Source organism: Melopsittacus undulatus, chromosome 6 (genome assembly GCF_012275295.1).
Source record: "Melopsittacus undulatus isolate bMelUnd1 chromosome 6, bMelUnd1.mat.Z, whole genome shotgun sequence".
NCBI lineage: Eukaryota > Metazoa > Chordata > Aves > Psittaciformes > Psittaculidae > Melopsittacus > Melopsittacus undulatus.
The window spans coordinates 24784094-24803552 of NC_047532.1; the positions used below are offsets into that span (position 1 = coordinate 24784094).

At 56.2% G+C, this 19459-nt stretch overlaps 1 protein-coding gene across 7 annotated transcripts; it reads right to left on the reverse strand.

Annotated features, from left to right (window-relative positions):
• Positions 1–572: 572 nt before the first annotated feature.
• On the reverse strand, positions 573–14080 carry TSPEAR (thrombospondin type laminin G domain and EAR repeats). Of its 7 annotated transcripts, none has more exons than XM_005151015.3 (12): positions 13748–14080; positions 10392–10612; positions 10068–10306; positions 9857–9947; positions 9148–9304; positions 8670–8801; positions 7854–8086; positions 5027–5213; positions 2764–2993; positions 2189–2376; positions 1735–1836; positions 573–1430 (listed from the first exon to the last, which is right to left on the reverse strand). In XM_005151015.3, exons 1-12 carry the CDS (start codon positions 13839–13841, stop codon positions 1277–1279), a joined length of 2028 nt encoding a protein of 675 aa, XP_005151072.2. In that variant the 5' UTR covers positions 13842–14080; the 3' UTR covers positions 573–1276. The 7 variants fall into 7 exon arrangements, with proteins under 7 accessions (XP_005151072.2, XP_030906818.2, XP_030906813.2 ...); XM_031050958.2 differs by having other exon boundaries at positions 1735–1887; XM_031050953.2 differs by lacking the exon at positions 13748–14080 and adding an exon at positions 10896–11887 and having other exon boundaries at positions 1735–1887.
• Positions 14081–19459: the final 5379 nt, after the last annotated feature.

A 19459-nucleotide genomic window follows, 5' to 3' on the forward strand; every position in this document is an offset into this window, starting at 1 on the left:
TAAGCTACATCTCCATCCTCACCCCAGTCTGCTTTGAGCAGGGGCCAGCTGGCCATATGCTGCCTCTGCATCTCTCCTGGTGCATCTTGCCTTATCCCATCCTTGCTCAGGGCCACATTAGAGACACAGACACTGCTCATGGTTCAGTGCGGCGGAAGCAGATCAAGTTCTGCCTTGTTTCACAAGCAAGAAATGGACCTTCTCATCAGAGCCAACTGCAGCCACAGTGGAGCTGGGGAAACGGGGAGCTCTGCAGGGTCTGCCTGTGGCAGCTCTCGCAAGCTTGCACCCCAGGGCAGCTCAGGCCATCACCTACCCAGCCCTTTCTCGGGGGGCTGGATCCTTCTTCCAGCAAGGCCAGGGAAGAATGAGCAACGCTCTGAGCCAGTCAGGAAAGGCAGAGGGTCCTTGAGGGAGAAGCAGAGGGAACCCTCAGCCCAGCACGCTACTGTGCTCAGGACCACCTCGTCTTCAAGGGCCATGGGCATGGCCCCATCTTGCTCAGGGGAGGCTTGTTGAATGGAGGGAAGCCTCTGCAGAGCAGCTCAGATAGCTGCAGCTTGCCTGTGGGATGAAGGCTGGGTGCACAGAATTTATTAGAGCTCTGGTTAAGCAGAAGTGTCCCCCAGAAAAGCTGAGGTAACAAAAAGAGGCCACAATTTCACCTGGAGCAGCTTTGGGACTTTCCCATGCCCCTGGTAGCTGGCAGTGTCAAACCAGATGGGTCCTCAGCAGCATCGCAGCCCCAGGTGCTGGGCAGCCAGAGCCAAGCCCAAAGCCACCGTTTTCCCCCCATTTCTCACATGCCATTTCCTCCCCTCGCCATGCACCCACCCTGGCAGCACAGGGGTCTGCTCAATGCTCAGCACACAGGTGGGCAGCACTGCATTCTGCTCAGCCTCTTCCCTGCAAGCTCTGGCCACAACCAATGGCACTTGGGTCCCTCCTGGCTGGAGTGTGCCAAGCGCTGGGTGCCAGCGAGCCCCAGGAAGCATCTGGGCACCAGGACCCCTGTGTAGGATGCAGCTCTGGACCATGGCAGGAAAGCTTGCCCAGGACAAACAGCACCAAAGCAGGGTCACAGCCGCTTTGCCAGCCCTGGACAAGGCTGCAGGGAGCCCTGGGGCTCCTGTCCTCCTCCTTCGCGTCCTGTGGAGCACACAACCAGCCAGCCGCAGGGCTGATCCCATGCTGTTCCCGGGCTCTGTGGTCCATCTTCACCTTGATGCACAGCTCGCCCCGATCCTGGCAATGAGCTGAGCATATCTCGGCCACCTCAGGTGGTTTTCAGCTTGAGCACCTTGGAAAGTGGCTCCTTGGCACTGGTGTAGAGGAGGTAGGAGCCCTCAGTGGTGTGAAATGCCTCCCAGTCTCTACAGCCAACAGTGGGGAGGTGGTGAGCCGCTACGAAGCCTTCATAGCCTTGCCACCTGCACAGGGAGGGCAGTTAGCACTTGGGGCACAAGCTGGGCACCTGAAAGGGGGCAGGAAGGCTGAGCCATGGGGTTGGCATCTCCCACCTCCCTGCTGTGGTTCAGGGTGGGATGTCCTTCACTGAGATTCCTCATTCCTGCCCAGAAACATCCCCAGAATCAGGGAGCAGACCTACCTGTCCACCTTTGGCAGACGCACCAGCATCTGCAGAGGTTGCCCCTGTGCTGGGCTCTCAGCAGGTCTGTTCCTGCTGGCAACAACCACCCAACAGCCAGCCCTGCCCTCCTCCCACAGCAGTACCTGTATATAATACTGTTAACGGAGAAGGTGAAGCCATCAAAGGAGTTTGCTACTACCAGGAAAGAGTCATCTCCCACCGAGAAGAACTCCCAGTCCAGGGCACTGGGGATGAAGCAAGCAGAGGGGCATGTGAGGTGGCTGCTCCATGGCCAGCTGAGGAAGGAACTGTGTGTTGCAGAGCTGAGTCCACCCCACACCAACCTCTGCCACTCTGGTGGTACACAGAAAACTCTGCCCTTCCCAAGCTGTTGCTGAAAGGGAATCCACCCTTGTTCCCAAACTCAGGGCCTTCTCTCACTTCCCAATGGGATTTTTTGCCAAGGACCTGTCACCCATTGCTCTTCCCACCAGTCTTAGTCCTTGGCAACATCCAAGTATGAATCCTGTGGGAGGCCTCCAGGGTGCTCAGGGGAAGGATGTGACTGAGGAGCACTCTGACTCTTTGCACACGTACCTGTAGGTGAGGAGGTCCTGGAACTTGACAAACATCTGGGCAGTGACGTTCAGCTCATAGATGGAGGAGTTGATGGCATAGAAGTTGGAGGGTGCTGGCATCCCGCTGTCATAGCTGTGGCTGTTTGCAACAGCCAAGAAGACTCTGTCCCCAATACGAAACACCTCCCAGTCAGCAGCACCAAAAGTCTGGGGAAGGAAGACACATGAGAAGCTGGATATGGACAAGCCTTTGGAAGCCAAGGATGCTGGTAAGGTGTGGGGGGGCTCCCCTGGAGGAAGTTACCCACCCCTAAAGGGAAAATATAGGCCTTGGTCTGTCAATCATAGAATCATAGAATAGTTAGGGTTGGAAAGGACCTTAAGATCATCCAGTTCCAACCCCCCTGCCATGGGCAGGGACACCTCACACTAAACCATATCACCCAAGGCTTCATCCAACCTGGGAGAATCAGTAGGAAAGTACCACTGCCTTTCCAGAAGTCTGAAGAGCATCTGTCTTTGTAATTATCCCCTGGCTAGTCCAAACACAAAGAGGGACTGAGGAATAGTGTTTGATCAAGGGCCAAGCCTTACCAGGATAGACTGGAAGAGCTGGAAGGAGCCACTGAGCCAAATGTAGATGTGCGAGTAGATCTTAGTGGATGTGCCATTGAATGTGTTAGCCACAGCCAGGAAGGAATACGGCCCAATGGTGAAAAATTCCCAGTCATATGCTCCAGAGGTAGGGATGGTCTGGTTGGTTTCAAACAACCCTGTCCTGGGGTTCCACCTGTATATTACGCTGTCTATGTTGTGGTTATTCCCTGGGGCAGACAGACAGACGGATGTGTACCATGAGAGAAAGGAATATGTGGTTTGCATAAGTAAAAAGACCCAGAAACAGGTTCAGCTACAGAAATACTTGCCAGCAGGTTTCAAGGCTGCTTGCTCTCCAAGAACTAGCCAAAGAGACTCTAGAGCCTCCATGCCTACCTAAAGCCTCCATCCCTGCTACCTCCCTGCACAGAGGCACTGTGCCAGCATCCTGGGGTGGCCAAGCCCTGCTGGCTGTCCCATGTGTAGTGGGGCCAGTCCCAGATGAGTTCCTAAAGCTACTGAAATCATTGGCTGCTGTCATCCTTCACACATGAGCTTACACAACTGGGAGGGGGCCACAGCTGTAATGGTGCTGCACTGACATTTCTTCAGCACTCCTTTGCTAAGTCCCCATGCTCAGCTCCAGAGCCCTGGAGATGGCCAGAGACCTCCATGTGTGGATCCATGATGACAGCATAAACTCCATGAAGAGGGAGGGAATGCCACAGTTTGCAACCTACTCTGTGCTGAGCACTTGGGCTGAACGCAGAAGCACTAAAGCCTGTTCTCCATCCAGCTCCTGGGCTCTGTTCAAGGATCTTGACTTTGTGTCTCTGTGGGACTCAGCTGGCTTTAAAACTAAAAACCTTTCTGCACCTTCAGCCTGGCACAACCCCTCCAGCCAGAGACACATTCTTCTAATAAAGAGCTGGTTTCACTGGGACAGGAGGAGGGTACCACCAGCTCCTTTCAGCCCACACTCACTAAGCACTGCTGTACCCTGTTAATGGGTTTACGGGCCACCTGCATTGCAACAGAAGAGATTTTGGCAAGAAGGGCTGCAGGAAGAATGGGGTATGTGGGAAATGGCCACATGGGTAAGTGGCAGCTCCTCAAGGACTGACCCTCCACTGGGTCAAGCCCCAGTTTGGCTTGACCATAATGGTCTTAACTCCTACATGATGTGTATGGCTGCCAAAGGGACTTTTCTGCTGCCATTGGCACAGGAGTAAGTAATGGAATAATGGAATTACAGAATGGTTTGCTTTGGAAGAGACCTTAGAGCTCACCCAGTTCCAACCCCCTGCCATGGGACACCTTCCACTAGACCAGGCTGCTCAGAGACCTGTCCAAAATGTAGAAATGCAGAACTTGGTCTAATGTAAGTCCTGTAGTGGTTATAATCATCTGTTTCTGCTTCTAATGCTATGTCTACCTGTTAACACATTTCTTCCATAAAGAGCTATGATGTATTTCTTTATGCACTTAAGACTTGTGGTGGGGTCTGACAAATGTCATGGGGAGTTCCTAGCCCAGCTTACAGGCAGCCGCTGTCCAAGCAACCAGCCAACAGCTTTGAGCCCAGTGCCAGAGGAGCTGATGTCCCAGGAGCCACTCCTTGTGGCAAGGAAGAAGCCCACTGGCCCAGTATCTAAACCCACCCTGGAGAGCCAGGGTTGTGGTATTGACCCATTCATCCCTGTGCTATGGGGTGCATGCCCCACCCCAGAACAGTTCATGGCCTGGGAGGGGAAAAAGGCTGGATCCTGTTTGCAGGGTGTCCAGGGAGGGACATCAGCAGGCTCTCCCTTGGCTTCCTTTGGTTTCTTGTGTGTCCACAAGGCCTATCAAAAGGCTCAGCCCCTGAAAACCCATGCAGCTGCTCTCACCACCCCACCATGTCATATATCATTGGGAAAACAAAGGAAAAGAAGCAGAGATTCAGCAAAGATGCAGTTCCACTCCTGTCCTGTCAGAAATCCAGAGGGGACCACAACATCCACTTCCCCAAGTGCTTTTCTTTCCTAAAAGGAGAGGGTCTGCAAGGGTTCAAGCTTCCTGAGGGACATGGCACTGAGCTGCATGCACTGGCTCCCAGGCTTTGCCCTGCACTCTGGCAGAGGATGCTCAGGGAGCTGCAGTGTTTCCACAGCAACAGGAGGATGCTCTTGAGCAGGGTGCCTGCAGCAGGGAGCTGTGGTCCCCAAGGGCTGCCTGCCCCAGCTGAGCCAGGCCCATAGGGAATATAAGGTCTGGGTACCTTCTCTGTGGTTGACCACTGCGAGGAAAGCCTCTCCCTCAATGACAAATGCCTCCCAGTCCCTAGCGCTGTGCGTGGTGATCCTCTGGTACGGGACGAATTTCTCTTTCCTGCGGCTCCACTTGTATATTACAGAGAGCTCCTGACCCCTGTCATTCTGCTCAAAATTGGCCACTGCTAGGAAGATCTGAAAAATAACAAGCCAGGACATCTTGGTTTTCTCCTCTCAAAGGAGTGTGGACAAAGAGGGGCAGGGTGAAGATGGGATGGGTGAGGGCAGGCGCCCATGGGATGCGTGGCCAGGGACTGAGGCGGCTGCTGAAGGGCAATATGGCTGGTAGGTGTCCCCAAGCAGCCCTCAGTGCATCCAAACAGGGGACAGGGACGCAGTGACCTGTGGGGTGATAACAGTAAGGATGAGATCAATTCCCAACACAAAACATTCTCCAGACCAAGAACCCCCCTCTGTGAGCCCTGGGGACAAGCATGTATCAGCAGAGAGGGCCTTGCACAGTGCAGGAAGTGCATCCGAGCTCATGGGAGTGCTGGCTTTGCCACTCCAGTGCATTTGTATAGAGTGGCAGAGGTTATGCCCCAGTTTGGACCACAAAGAAGCACAGCCCACAAGCTGAAAACAGTCAGCGGGGAGGCTCCTGACTCTTGCCCAGTGCAGGACCCTGACAGCACCAGCCTGGGGTTTTGTCCAGCTGAGGCTCAGCCACGTGGAAGGACCGAGACCTTGCACACTGAGTGCAGGTCTGTGATGGGTTTACATGACCCTCCGGGGAAGGTGCATCTCCAGTGCTGGGCAGATGTCCCTGCAAGCCCCAGTCCAGGGGGTCCCTTCAGGGCATCTCCAGAAACACAGCTTCAGAGGGAATAGAAATGTTTGGGTGCAACCCCACAACTTGGAAGCCTGTGGTCCCTTGCCCTCCATGGACAGGAGACACCAGGAGACCCTGACACTGCCTCTGGAGCTCTTGATCCCATGCTGGCAGAGCACCAGCAGGTCCTGGTGCAGTAACAAGGTGCTGACACATACAGAGGTGCTATCCCCCTGCACTGTGTTGAGGAACCTAAGCTAACTGCAGAGCTCTGTACCACTGCTGGTACAACACCTATCTGGTCACCTTCTCCATGCAGAAATGTGTCCAGCACAGGCAGCTGCACACAAGGGAGCCTGCCTGTGTCCCCAGCCCTTCTGGAGCTCCAAGGCTAGCACCAGCCAGAAACCTGCCCTGAGCTGTGCAGGACAGGGGCCATCCTGCCTAGGAAGTCTGAGTAAGTTTCTCCCAGTGAAGTCCTGAAGGCAAACCCAGCACGTCAGCCTTGGTGAGCACCAATACAGCTGCTTCGCTGTGTAGGAACCACAGGGAGATGGGTCCCTTCAGCTTGGTGGTCTTCTCTGCACCTGCAGCTGTGACTGCAAGGGGGTGTTGTGGGTCAAGACTGACACTGGGGAGCCTCAAGGTAGTTTTCATCAGCCAATAAACTCAGCTGAGGATGCTCCTGTCTCCTGCCCATGTGGGTGCAGCTGGAGCTTTGCAGAGCAGGCATAGCACTGGCGATGGGCAGCATTGTCTCAGCTCAAAGCCAGCTTTGCAACACATCTGCATTTTCAGGGCTTGACAAGATTCTTTGCAGGATTCCATCATCAGGCAGGTATCATGGCCCATTTGTATCCAAACATAGGGGGTGCTGGTGCCACCAAGCCTGGAGGCAGAACTTCTGCCCATCCCTCTGTACCCTGCAGCACATAGCTCTCAATGGGGAGCCCTGCAGCCACCCTCCATGGCATCTGGTGACAAAGCCAGAACAGGTCATGCTGGAGAGGGAATGATCCCAACTCCCCTGGGAGCTCTGCTCAGAGCTGGCTCTCAGCAGATATTTCTTTGGCTTGCCAGTGGATCCTTGAAAAGTGGTAAGTAGCTCCCTGGGGAGAGGAAGCAGGCAGATACTGTGCAGACATCCCATAGCCCAGGGGAGGAGGGATGGCCCCAATGTCCAAGAATGATTTAAAAGCAAGGGAGCTTAAAAGGTTGGACTTGGTGGGTGCTGGGAGGGAGCTACGGGCTCTGATGGCTAAGACCACAGGCAGATCTCTGAGACCTGAGAGTACCTTATGACAGTACATGACAGAACACCCACCACAATCAGTGCTCAGGCAGGGCTCTGCTGTCTGTTCTCCCATGTCAGGAGCTGTGTGTCTCCTACAGCAATGCCACAGCCACTGCCTGGGGTAGCCCTGCTGCACTTCATGGTGACAGATAGGACTGCAGCAAAACCCGCTTCCGAGGAGGGTCAGCCTTTGTGCCAGGGTGGAGGCTGCGCTATGATCACACAGAGACCAGGCTGTGCCACAGCTCTGCACATCTTCACACTGGCACTCACAGAGGCGGAACAGGCAGCAGCTGCTAGAAATGAAGCCCAGCACAGGGAGGGGATCCAGCTCCAACAGCTGGCTCTGTAGTCTGACCTTGCATACATCATGGAGACCCCGAGGGAGGAGATCTGAGTACCCCAGGCATGCTATTACCCATGCTGCCAGAACCACGTGGTGAGAATGGCCTGGGTGGATGTAGCTGTGTCTCAGCAAAAGCAGTAAAACACAGAGGGAAGCCCACAGATCAGCAGGAGTCCCTAGGACAGACCCTCACTGGCTGCATACATGTATCAACATGACCCCATCAAAGAGAAAAGACAAAAAGATTCACCCCCTAAACCATTCCTGAGGCTCAGAGCTTCAGAGAAGAAGGCAGTGTTGGGCAATTGCAGTTTAATATGCTGAAATATGAAGGCACTGAATCAACCTTCTAGGCTGACTTACCTTCTTTCCTATGGTGAAATACTTCCAGGACTGCGCTTGGTAGGTGGGGATGTTCTGGTAGGGCACAAACTTCCCATCAGTCCACTTATAGATGGCTGACCCCGGCGGGGTGTACCGGTTGGCCGTGGCTGCGAATAGTCCCACTTTGGGGATGGTGAAGACCTCAACACCCATCGTCTCGGAGTTGGTCACCAGGTCCTGGTACTCCTCCACATAGTCCAGCCTCTGCTTGACTGGGAGACCACAAAACAGAGGGGTGAGGTTAAAACCAGATGACTTTGCTGGAGATGTGCATAGCATTTCATAGCAGAGCTGCCTTGGTGGTGCTTGCTGCTCTACAGAGCTCTATGGGAGGCAAATGAAGGGCCTGATGTTGCTGGTGCTGACAGGGGGCGTTGAAAGACCTGACTCCATCTCGCTGGGCAGCACATCCCGCCTCATCCACCCCTGCCTGTTCTATGCTGGGAATTCTCCTCTGGGACAAGGGAATTAAAACACGCCATGGGTATTTATTGCTTCTTACCAAGTGGATTTATACATTTATCCTAAAGAGAATGAGGAGAGTAAGAGACCTACAGTGAAAGGGCCTAGGCTGCTGAGACCAGCCCTTGAATCCAGAGCTGCACTGAGAGTGACGATGTGGGCACCAAGAGTAAAGCCCAGCCAAGCAGGGGAGAGCAGGGAACGCTCCAGCTCCCTCCTTCTGCTTTTACCTGACTCAGTTACCACCCCAAAGTGTTGTCAAGGGCAAATTCCTGTTCCTCCTTTGCTGCAAGAGCTTCCCTCCATCCCTGAGAGCTCACTGCACACCAGTACCTTCCAGCATGGAAATCCAGGTGCTGCCATTGCAGAGGTACAGCCCTTTCCGGGAGGCGTTGAACCAGAACTGTGCCTTCTCCTGCATGGTGCAGGGTGGACGGGACCCCAGCGTCACCTTTGTGTCGGTCTCTGGGCATGGAGAGCAAGGCAGGTGCCTCTTAGTGCACATGATGGAGCAGCAAGGAGGCCTGTCCCTGTGCACACAGAGAGGGTTGCATGTCCTTATCCCATCCTAGTGACAGGCACCCAGGAACACGGGAAACAGCATCCCATGTGGCTACTGGCATAAACCCAGCACCACCAAGGAACCTAGATAGGGGCATCCTGGCTTTCCAGGGGGGTTTTGGACAGGGATCCCACCACACACGCACAGAAAACAGAGGGTGCTGGGGATACCCTCTCACCCTCTGCTCCTGCTCTGTCCCCAGCCACATGCAAAGATCCTTCCTGAACAAAGGCAAAAGGAATTACTGACCATAGGGGTATTTTAGCACCTCGTTGCTCGCTGGATTTGCAGGGAGATCCTGGAGAACACTGGGGACAGAGAGTGTCACTACTTTAAAGTTCATGGGGGTGCATATCCGAGGGGTGGCATCGGCTCCTGGCAGCAGGACAAGCTGTCGCAGTAAGCCCTGGGAAAGCAGGAGCAGCAGGATGAAGAGCAAGTCCAGCAAGACCAAGAAATGGAAACTGTAGGTGATTCATGCCCTGGGTTTCCCTCCCAACTCTTGCTCATTGCTCTCCCTCCCAGGCTGTGGATGCCTCTGTGGATTCATGCACATTTATCGGATCCTCATTACATGCCCAGCCTGCCAAGACCTCATCCTGGGCAATTTAACAGCTGGTGCAAGGGGAGCACTGGCTCATTAGCTACAGAAGCTTTCACTGCCTCCACTTTTCACTACCAATAGCAGCCACTGCTCTAACTTCTACATCAGCAAGACTGTGCCATCAGCTGCTTTTCTGTCACCACATCACTGGCAGTGTCCCCATGTACAGCCACACCTGACCAACAAAGTACCAGCCACCAGCACTGCCCCTTGTATGCCCACAGGAAGATGGGGCTGAGGCTGGCATCAGGACCCATGGCCACCTCTGCAGTGTAGAGGGCTACAGGAGGCTGCAGCTCACCCCAGGGCCAGCCACCAGCACCCCTGGGCAGCCCTGCACCACGGGGCACCTACCGTGAACACGCCTTTCCTCCTCCTCCTGTTGCCCAGGTAGAAGTTGGCTCTTTTCACTGACAGAGAGGCTGGAAACGGTGTCTCCACCAACCTGCAGACGGGCAGAGGCAGGGAGCAGTTTAACAGGATGTGTTGGTGGCTGCAGGAGATGCTGGTGGAGGCACATTGCCCTGCCAGCCCTCCTGAGCCCCCCGCTGCTGCCCCAACCTACACATCCTTGGGGACGCTGCAGTCCACAGTCAGGGAGAAGGACTGGCCAGAGACAGCCAGGACGAGCGTGTGCCACTGGCTGTCGGAGAGGGAGACGTTGGGGAAGGTGACGCGGGTCTGCCAGCCGCCGGCACGCTCCTGGCTCCAGAAGAGGAAGTGGAGCTTGTCGGGGGCATAACGCAGCCCCACCAGCACGCTGGGGCTCTCCTCCGCCATCAGCGTGAAGATGTACTCGTTCCTCTGCAGGAGGGCACGGACTCAGTCCCCATGGGCAAAGCCGCAGAGCTGCGCTGTGCCCGCTCCGTGCCCGCTGGCGCTCACTTACCTTGGCAGGGACACTGAGGACCCTCAGCGTGACGATGATAGAGAACTCCTCGGGGAAGCGGTCACAGTGGATGAAGAGCCGGGAGGCCGGGAAGCAGAGGGCTCGGGGCCGCGAGGCAGCCAGCTGGAAACCACGCACCCCCTGCACTTGGAACACCCTCATGCCATGGGCCAGCCCACCGGCGGGCACCACCTCTGAGAGGATGTCCAGCGGGCGCAGGTCTGTGCCAAGAGACAGCAGAGTACGTCACGACAGTGGCAGCCATCCCACCCGGACCGCCTGCCGATGGAGCCCCCACCTCACAGTGGGGTGCTCTGCTCAAGGCAGCCAGCACAATCCCAGTGCTCCGCAGCAGCAGGAGGGGCTGGCTTGCCCCAGCAGCCTGCTGCTCCCTGCCTGGGGTCCGTGCTCAGCCCCTGCTTCAGGCACACGGGAAGGTTTGTCTTCTAGGCAGCAAGGCTGACATCTCCATCCCCACAGCAGGAACACCGTGTGCAGGCTCACCTGCACAAACCACCCCACTGATGCAGCTCTGGATGCTGACCCCAGGACCTGCTGGCCAGGCGGCCCCCAGGCTGCCACCAGCTCCGAAGAATTCCCTGGCACCAGCAGCTGCACCAGAGCCAGAGAGCAGGCAGGAATCTGGCAGGCTCATGGGGTAGCCAGTCCCCAGGGTGGTGGGGCAGCGTGCTCCCTGCTCCAGTCCCAGCCCAGGCTCTCCCAGCCCAGCTCTAATTGCACACACACACGTAGTCCCCTGGCAGGCACCAAAACCACTCATTAAATGATTATCCTCTCCCCAGAGGAGAAACAAACATGCTCAGCCCCAGAGCATCATTCAGGTGAAGCACTGGCACTGCAAAGCCATCCGCAAGTCACTGTCAGCCTGATGTCTCGGCAATGCCCACGCCAGCAGCCATGGGAAGGGCTGGACCCACTCTGGGAGCTTCTCCCCAATTCCTTGCTTTGGCAGCCTCCTCACAGCTTTTATTTTGGATGCTCCCCTGGCAGGACTGTGGTGTCTGCAGCACAGGGCAGAGCGGTGCAGTGATGATGCCCAGCTGAAGCAGCACTTAGCTAGACTAAAAATTCCCTCCCTCTGTCCCGTTCCCAGTGAGACCAGGCTTTTAGCTCCTATTTGTACTAATAAATCTCGGCTGCTGGGGCGCAGCAGGAGAGCGAGGAGGGAGGGAGCTGTGAGAAAGGCTGGACCGGCGTGTGTCTGAATCTAAACCAGCTGGAGAGAGAGGGGAAACGTTTCCCCCCCAGGCAGCCCCAGCCAGCCCAGAACCAGATGGGCAGAGCAAGAAGGAATCTGCTCCTGTGGCTGCTCCATCTAGCCCAGAGCAGGGAGATGGGCAAGGTCCTTTCCATGCTGCCACTTCTGCATCCCCCCTGCCCAGGTCCCTGCTGCTTTAAACTACCCCTAAAGCAAAGCTTCAGTGGGGGAGATTCAACTGAAACAACTTGTTTCAGAGAATCACAGAATCCCAGACTGGTTTGGGCTGGAAGGGACCTTAAAGCTCATCCAGTTCCAACCCCCTGCCATGCACAGAGACACCTTCCACTAGCCCAGGTTGCTCCAAGCCCCATCCAACCTGGCCTTGAACACTGCCAGGGATGGGGCAGCCACAGCTTCTCTGGGCAACCTGTGCCAGGGCCTCAGCACCCTCACAGGGAAGAATTTCTTCTTAACATCTAATCTACCTCTCCCCTCTGTCAGCCCAAAGCCATTCCCCCTTGTCCTGTCACTACAGGTCCTTGTCAAAAGTCCCTCTTCAAATTTTTTGCCCTTTTAGGCACTGGAAGCTGCTCTAAGGTCTCCCTGGAGCCTTCCCTTCTCCAGGCTGAACAAGCCCAGCTCTCTCCTGTCTCCATAGCAGAGCTGCTCCAGCCCTTGGAGCATCTTTGTGGCCTCCTCTGGACTCACTTGAGCAGCTCCACATCCCTCTTGTGTTGGGACCCCAGAGCTGGACACAGGACTGCAGGGGGGTCTCACGAGTGTGGATTGAAGGGGGAGAATGCCCTCCCTCAACCTGCTGGAATGAACCAGTTCTTTTTTCTCTCTGCAAAAAAACTCATGCTGAATTCAGGCTTGGAATTGCTGAAGGGTTTAGGAGCTCCAGTAGCCCTGGGGCCAGCTCAGCTGGGGACGGAAGCTGTGGGGCAGGAAGGATCCATGTCCTAAACCCAAAGCCAAATCCCTACAATGAAAGATGGCCCCACACCAGTCCCTGCTAGCAACCGAAATGGAGCTGGCAGCTAATGGCTGGAAGTGCAGCCAGGGTGTTTCAAGCCCAGGTTGGGCAGTGCACAAGCCTGGCAGCTGCCTGCTCTGCAGGATGGCTGCCCACAGCCTGACAGCATTGGAGCTACACTGGGAACTGGGGCCAGGCACCACAGGAGGGACATGGAGGTGGTTAAGTGTAATTTATGGGGCCTTGACACCCCCAGGACCACTCCAGTTGAGTGGACAGTGGGGACATCCCCAATAGACCAGTGTGCCTGGGGGAGAAGGCAATGGGCAGAAGCTCTCTGATCTCTCCCAGCTTTCCTTCTCACCACCAGCCAGGCTGTAATGGTGTAAAACAGAGGTGCCACCAAACCAAGATGAGCCCTGAGGACAGACACAGAGCCTGGGAACCAAGCAACCCAGTCTGGGCTGAAGTTCCACTGCCTGCAGCAGGACTGCACGGCACCAGGACAGGAAGGCAGAGCCAGGGGACGGGGACCCGCTTTGGGCTGGGCAGCTCTCGGCACTTCCCTGCAGGAAATGCCTCTGGAGCTGCCAGCTCCTCGGCTGGGGGTGGCAGGGCGGAAACTCTCCAGGAGGTTTTGCTGCCGGGAGAGCGTAGGTTGTGTCTGGCAGAGCACAGGGAAGGAGGGACTCTATGGAGGGACTCATGGCTCTTCTCTACTTCTTCCAAACCTTCCCCACCCTATGCATTGGTATCCAGGGCCAGCAGACCTTGGGACAACGCTTGTGCCACAGGCAAGGGCACACGGCTCTCTCCACAGCACCGGGAAGGGCTGTTTGCCCCCTGGTTGCCATTGCAGGGTGCTGCAGGCACAGGGGTGACCCCACTACCCGATACCATAGGTGCAGGCAGGTGCAGCAGCATCATGACACACTGTCACACTGAGACTTGGTCCACTGGCACCAAAGCCACGCACCCATGCAGGGCACACCACAGTGGCCACATGCACTGCAAACGGAGCACAATATCTGGGGTCTTCCCTTGCACCATGGGGAGTGTCTGTCCATGAAAGGGACATGCCACGCTTCTCAGCACAGACAGCGCCTGTCTTGACACCTCTGTCCCAGCACAAGCCCACCCGCCGGCCTTCTGCCTTACCTGTGCAGTGCTGCCATGTCCTGCTGCCCCTGACGAAGCCCCCGCCGGCGGCCCACTGAAGGAGGATGACCCAGAGCAGCAGCGGAGCCGACATTGGGGAGCTGGCCTCGGGGGGTCCATGCACCGGGACCCCCTCGTCACCCGCTCCTCCACAGCCGGGCAGGCACCGTGCGGCTCGGCCCCCCCCGGGGGCTCTGGCATAGTTTGCCCACGGGACCAGGCAGGGCTGCTGCTGGGTGCTAAGCCCGGTCTGTGCTGTGCCCGGGCACGGGCACGGCCCCCCGGGGCACAGCAGGGGGGGCGGGCAGGGGGCGGCCGAGGCAGTGCTGGCTGCAGCCTGCGCACAGACATTTAAATGAGGAGTCGGTGGTGGGAGAGGAGGAGTCCCGGCTCCTTGGAGAGCTTTTATCTTTTGCCCAACCCTCTGGAAGGCGGCTTTGGGGAGGGATTTTTTAATTATTATTATTTATTTTCCCCTTTTTTCCTTCGCTTCCGTTCGTTTTTGGTGATTCATTTTTTCTGAGGTCATGTGGGAGTAGGTGGGAGATTCACCCCTGCATGGAGGGACCAAGTTGAGAACCTTCCTGCCTCTACAAGGGCTTTCAGCAGTACAATCCCAGCCTGTAAACGAGGGAAGATCCTCCCTCGGCCCATTTCATCCTGCCCAGAAAGAAGCCAGATCCCACAGGGTGCACATTTCTGCCCCCAGAAGGCCCTGGGCAGGTGATGCCAGTGCCCCTATGCAAGACTCCACCCCAAAGGCTGCCCACCAGACCTGGCCCTGCCACGAGGATGGTGGCAGCAGCACGCAGAGCGTCAGTTTGGAAACGCTCGAGGTTATGATGTTCAAACGGGAGAGAGCAGTGGAAAAACCCTGCACACAGCGAGCTCCGCCGGGTTCCTCCAGCCGCAAAATGAGTTACTTCCATTCCCTGAACAATTGAATTGGGCTCCCACCCCCCCCGTTCCCAAAATCTTCCCGCAAGGCGCCCGCTAGAATAGAAAGCGGATGGCCAGGATGAAACGCCAAAAGAATGTGTTGCAAACCGGAGGTTTTGTCAGCAAGGAACAGCCAGAGCTGGACCCACGGACGTGCCTTGCTGCCTGCACCCCTCGCTGGCCCAGAACCTGTTGTGCCAGGACCAGGAGGATGCAGCCCATGGGCTGTGGGCTCATGGCGGAGCACAGCACCCTGCACCTCAGTCCCAGATCCTGAAAGGAACTGCTACTGGACCCTGGAGACACCCCAACACTGTAAGGGCCTTGGTCTTGGAGCCAAACAACCCCTGAAGCATGGAGGGTGGCTGTGTGTGTGGTTGGGGATGATCTGCACCAAAGTAGGGATGCAAGGAGCTCCCGCTTCCCACAGAATCCCTCCTTGGGCATCCACCAAATTAGGTCTCTTCCAGGATCATACTTAAGCAGAGCTTAAGCAGAACTTAACCTCTCTGCAGAGTTGCAGAGGTGAGGCACCACCGGCTCCCAACCATCTTCATTCCTGTGCTAGGGATGGTGTCCAGACCCAGGGGGCCCAAATGGCAGCTGCAGGTGGCCGCTGCAAGGGATGCAGGAGGTGCAAACCATCCCATCTCCCCTGACAGGCTCTGCCCCTCCTGCTGCTGCCCACGGCCTTGGGGACACTCGCCAGGGCTGGGAGCAGCCTTCCTGCCAGGACCCCATCCTATCTCTGCCACATGGATTTCAGATTCTGCCACATGGACTGCAGTTCAGCCTCTGCTGAGGACAGCATGGCTCTGTGGGGGTCTGGCAGCCCATGCGACTCCTTCTGGGGAGAGAGGAAAATTCCTGCTGGGAATGCTGGGGAGACTGTTTTCCAAAGGGCATGCAGCTGCCTTTAAGCACTTCCTTGGCCAAAAACGCTGGCTGGCAGAGACACCTCAGACCTAAGGACATAGGTGTGGGTGTCTCCTCTAGAAGCAGGAGGATCCAGGAACTTCCAGGCAGGAGGTGGAGGAATCAAAGTCCCCATTGATGGGCATGGAGGACATGCCAGAGAGTACTCAGTCCAGCACTGTGGACTCAGGCTGCTTCACAGCCATGTGCTGGTAATGGTCTCCTGGTGAGGACAGGGACATTGATGGTACCCAAGGGTACTCTTCATCCTTGGACAGGGACCCTGGCATGGCAGAAGATGTTGGAGCACCTTGGGCTGTGCCCAGCACTTTTCCCCCTCCCCAGGAGGACCTGCCCCAGGAACCAAACTGTGATGTGAGATAGGGACAGGGGCCCCCTGCCTGCTGGGGTCCAGGGGTGTCCAGGACTTGCTCTGTGGCACAATAGTGGTAGGAAGCAGTCAGCAAAACTTCCTAAGCACACGCGCACATTCCTATGTGCACAAGAAAGCACAAGAGGAAGAAATAAAAGAGACAAACAGGGAGATGTTTGCCTAATTTGCATGGGTCGTAAATAAAACCATGTGGCAGCTCTGAACAAAATGATCCTTGGATTTCCACCAAAAAGGTTTGGCCATCCCCGGGTTAGAAAAGGTTGAGAAACCCATCTGCAGATAATCCATGTCAAACAGAGCTTCCATGCAGAGGACAGTGTGAGGAGGACACCTAATCAACGCCAGGGACAGGCAGGACCCTGTGCACAGGGTGATGTTCCTGCTCTTCCAAGACTGTAACTCACTCCTTATTATTTGCAGACACAAAATCATGTTTAAGGGCTTGTTATGTCCTATTCATTTCAGACTTAATTCCTGACATCTGCAAGAGCTTTCTGCCTCGAAATGCAGTGTGCATACAGGCACTGGCAGTGGCAAAGACTGAGGAGCCATACACACAACTCACAGACAAATGCAGCACTGCCCATCTGCAGTTGTGTGTCCCCAACCTGGCCTCTGGCTGGCAGTGGGCAGTGCTGTGTCCATCCTCCTGCCTGTGCTGGTGTGGCCACACACACACAGATCCACAGGGATGGAGCTGGAGATCAGTGATGAGCACACAGAGCCAGCCTTGCCTGTGTGAGCAGCAAGCTCAGGATCAGCCCTTTGGGGCCACTTAAGAAGGGGAGGGAGAAAATTGTTCTCGGAGCAACAGCCTGTGCTGCAGTTCCCCAGATCCCAGTTCAGCTTGGACACCAGGGACAACACCTTCTCTGGGATGGTGGGATGGGGACGGGGTCTCCATCCTCAGCCATTTCCGAGGCCCCTGCCTTGTCACCTCTGCCCTTTCTCCTAGGCTGAAAACCTTCCCATGTTTCCTGGAGCAATTTCAGCTCCCTGAGCCCAACCCAGCACCATAAACTGGAGTTGCTGCAAGAACTCCCTGCACCAGGAAACCTGTCAGCGTTGTACAAGAAGTGTAAATGCCTTTAACCCCATCACCTCTCAGAAACTCAATTCCCAGAAATTTTGGAGAGGTTCTGCCAGGAAAAGCTTTGTTGAAGGACTGGGAGGATTGCAAAAGACACCCTTTTTAGGAAAGCCACCAAAAAGAGAGCACAAAGCCACCCCAATGCTGCAAGTCCTGCTGCCAGTTTCCCAGGCGTGCAGCTGCCTTCGGAAGCAATCCCTGCTGGGTGGTGGCAAACCACCAGCATCGCTCACATCCCAAAGCCTGCCGTGTCCACACACCAGCAGCATCCCTGGCACTGCCTGCCCCACAGCCCCAGGGAACACGGGAGCCCGGAGCAGCCATCCTGGCACGGCTCCCCCAGCTCTGGCCACGGGCAGCAGGCAGGGCTGGTGACCTGGTAGCTTCCCAGACAGGTCTGCCAGGAGTGAGCAGAGCATCCTGCCCTCCATTTGGAGCACACATGGCAGCTGAGCTGGCAGGCTTTGAAAAGGGCTCCAACAAGCAGCCCCTTAACTTTCGCCAGCACAAGCCAAAAGACGGCTTTAAGACCGTGCTCCTGCGCCAGAGCTGCTCAGAATGGGGCTAGGCAGGACCCAGCAGCCACATCTGCCCCTGATCCCCCCTGCACGTGGCAAACAGCCCTCTACTGCTGCCTGGGACAATGATCTGTCCTTTTTGCCACTTCCCCCACGTTCAGCCTTGTGAGAGGCTGAGCCACCTCCCTGCAGCTGCAGGATGCCCAGCCTCTCCCTGCAGTCACCACTGCCCAGCAAGGTGGCTCTGTATGGATGGAGGGCATTAAACCCAAGCAGGTGTGAACATGCAGACTATGGAAACCGTACTCCAGCTGTGTTCATAGAATCCCAGACTGGTTTGGGTTGGAAGGGACCTTAAAGCTCATCCAGTTCCAACCCCTGCCATGGGCAGGGACACCTTCCACTAGACCAGGTTGCTCCAACCTCCATCCAGCCTGGCCTTGAACACTGCCAGGGATGGGGCAGCCACAGATTCTCTGGGCAACCTGTGCCAGGGCCTCAGCACCCTCACAGGGAAGAATTTCTTCCTAATGCCAAATCTAAATCTACCCTCTCTCCGCTTGCAGAAGGCAGATGGTGGTAAATGGCAGAAAAAGCCACACCAGGGAAGCTCGAGAACATGCCCTCACATTCCTGGGCCCACCAAGGACCAGCAGGGATATAAAAGGGGATACACAGTGCTGATTGTACCAGAAATGATCCCATAGCTCCCCAGTTAGGGTCTGGCTAATATCTTCCCTCCCAGCTGAAGCCCACCTCAGACCACCCGGGGGCATTAGGAAAAGGTGTGGGTATTTCAACTTCCTCCTTCCAAGCCAGGCAGCAAACACACTGCCTGCACTGGGGGACACTTTTTAGGATATAATGTTAGGATAATTATTATCAGTTGGATTCAATGACCTTAAAGGCCTTTTCCAACCTGAATAATTCTATGGTTATCATATGGGTGATGACTCAGGCTCTGGAGGAGCTGGGGGCACCGGGTGGGCAGCAGAGCGGGCAGTGCATGCAGCGGGCTCCCCGGGTGCAGAGGTGGCAGTGCAGGCAGCCACGCTTGCTGTGCCCACCCGCCTGCAGCCGAGCGCAGCTCCAGCATCCGGGAGGGAGGGGAACAAAGAGAACAATTGCTATTGTTCTCCAGGACCTGCTTCGGGCCAGTTCCTCCAGCGCAGTGCTGCTGCCCTGTCACTGCGACCACAGCCCCACTGCGCTCGGAGCTGTGCAGGCACCAGTGGGGACATGGCTCCTGTCCCTTTGTGCCTGCCACCCAACCCTGGTCCCCATAGCAGAGATGGAGCCAGCATCCTTCACAAAACCCTTTCCTGTGAGGGTGCTGAGGCCCTGGCACAGGGTGTCCAGAGAAGCTGTGGCTGCCCCATCCCTGGCAGTGTTCAAGGCCAGGTTGGATGGGGCTTGGAGCAACCTGGTCTAGTGGAAGGTGTCCCTGCCCATGGCAGGGGATTGGAACTGGATGAGCTTTAAGGTCCCTTCCAACCCAAACTAGTATGGGATTCTGTGATCCTTGGCAGGGTTACCCCACACAGCACAGCTCCTGTCCCACTCCTCAGTGCCACTGGGAATCCCCAAGATGTTCAAGGTATGGTGACATCCATCTTCCCAAGCTGTCATTACCTGCCAAGGCACAATGCCTGCGGTAGGGAAGGGGCTAACTCAGCGCATTGCTCAGAGTGGTAGGGAAGGCAAGAATAGAGCAAGCTGTCCTGGGGACCCCGGCTCCTCATCCACTTCACTGGTCCCACACAGTTGCCACAGCAAGGAGAGCAGCCTTTGCTGGCAGCAGGGCCTCATGCAGCAGGACTACACATGAGCGGGATGAGCACCCCCATGACTGCCCC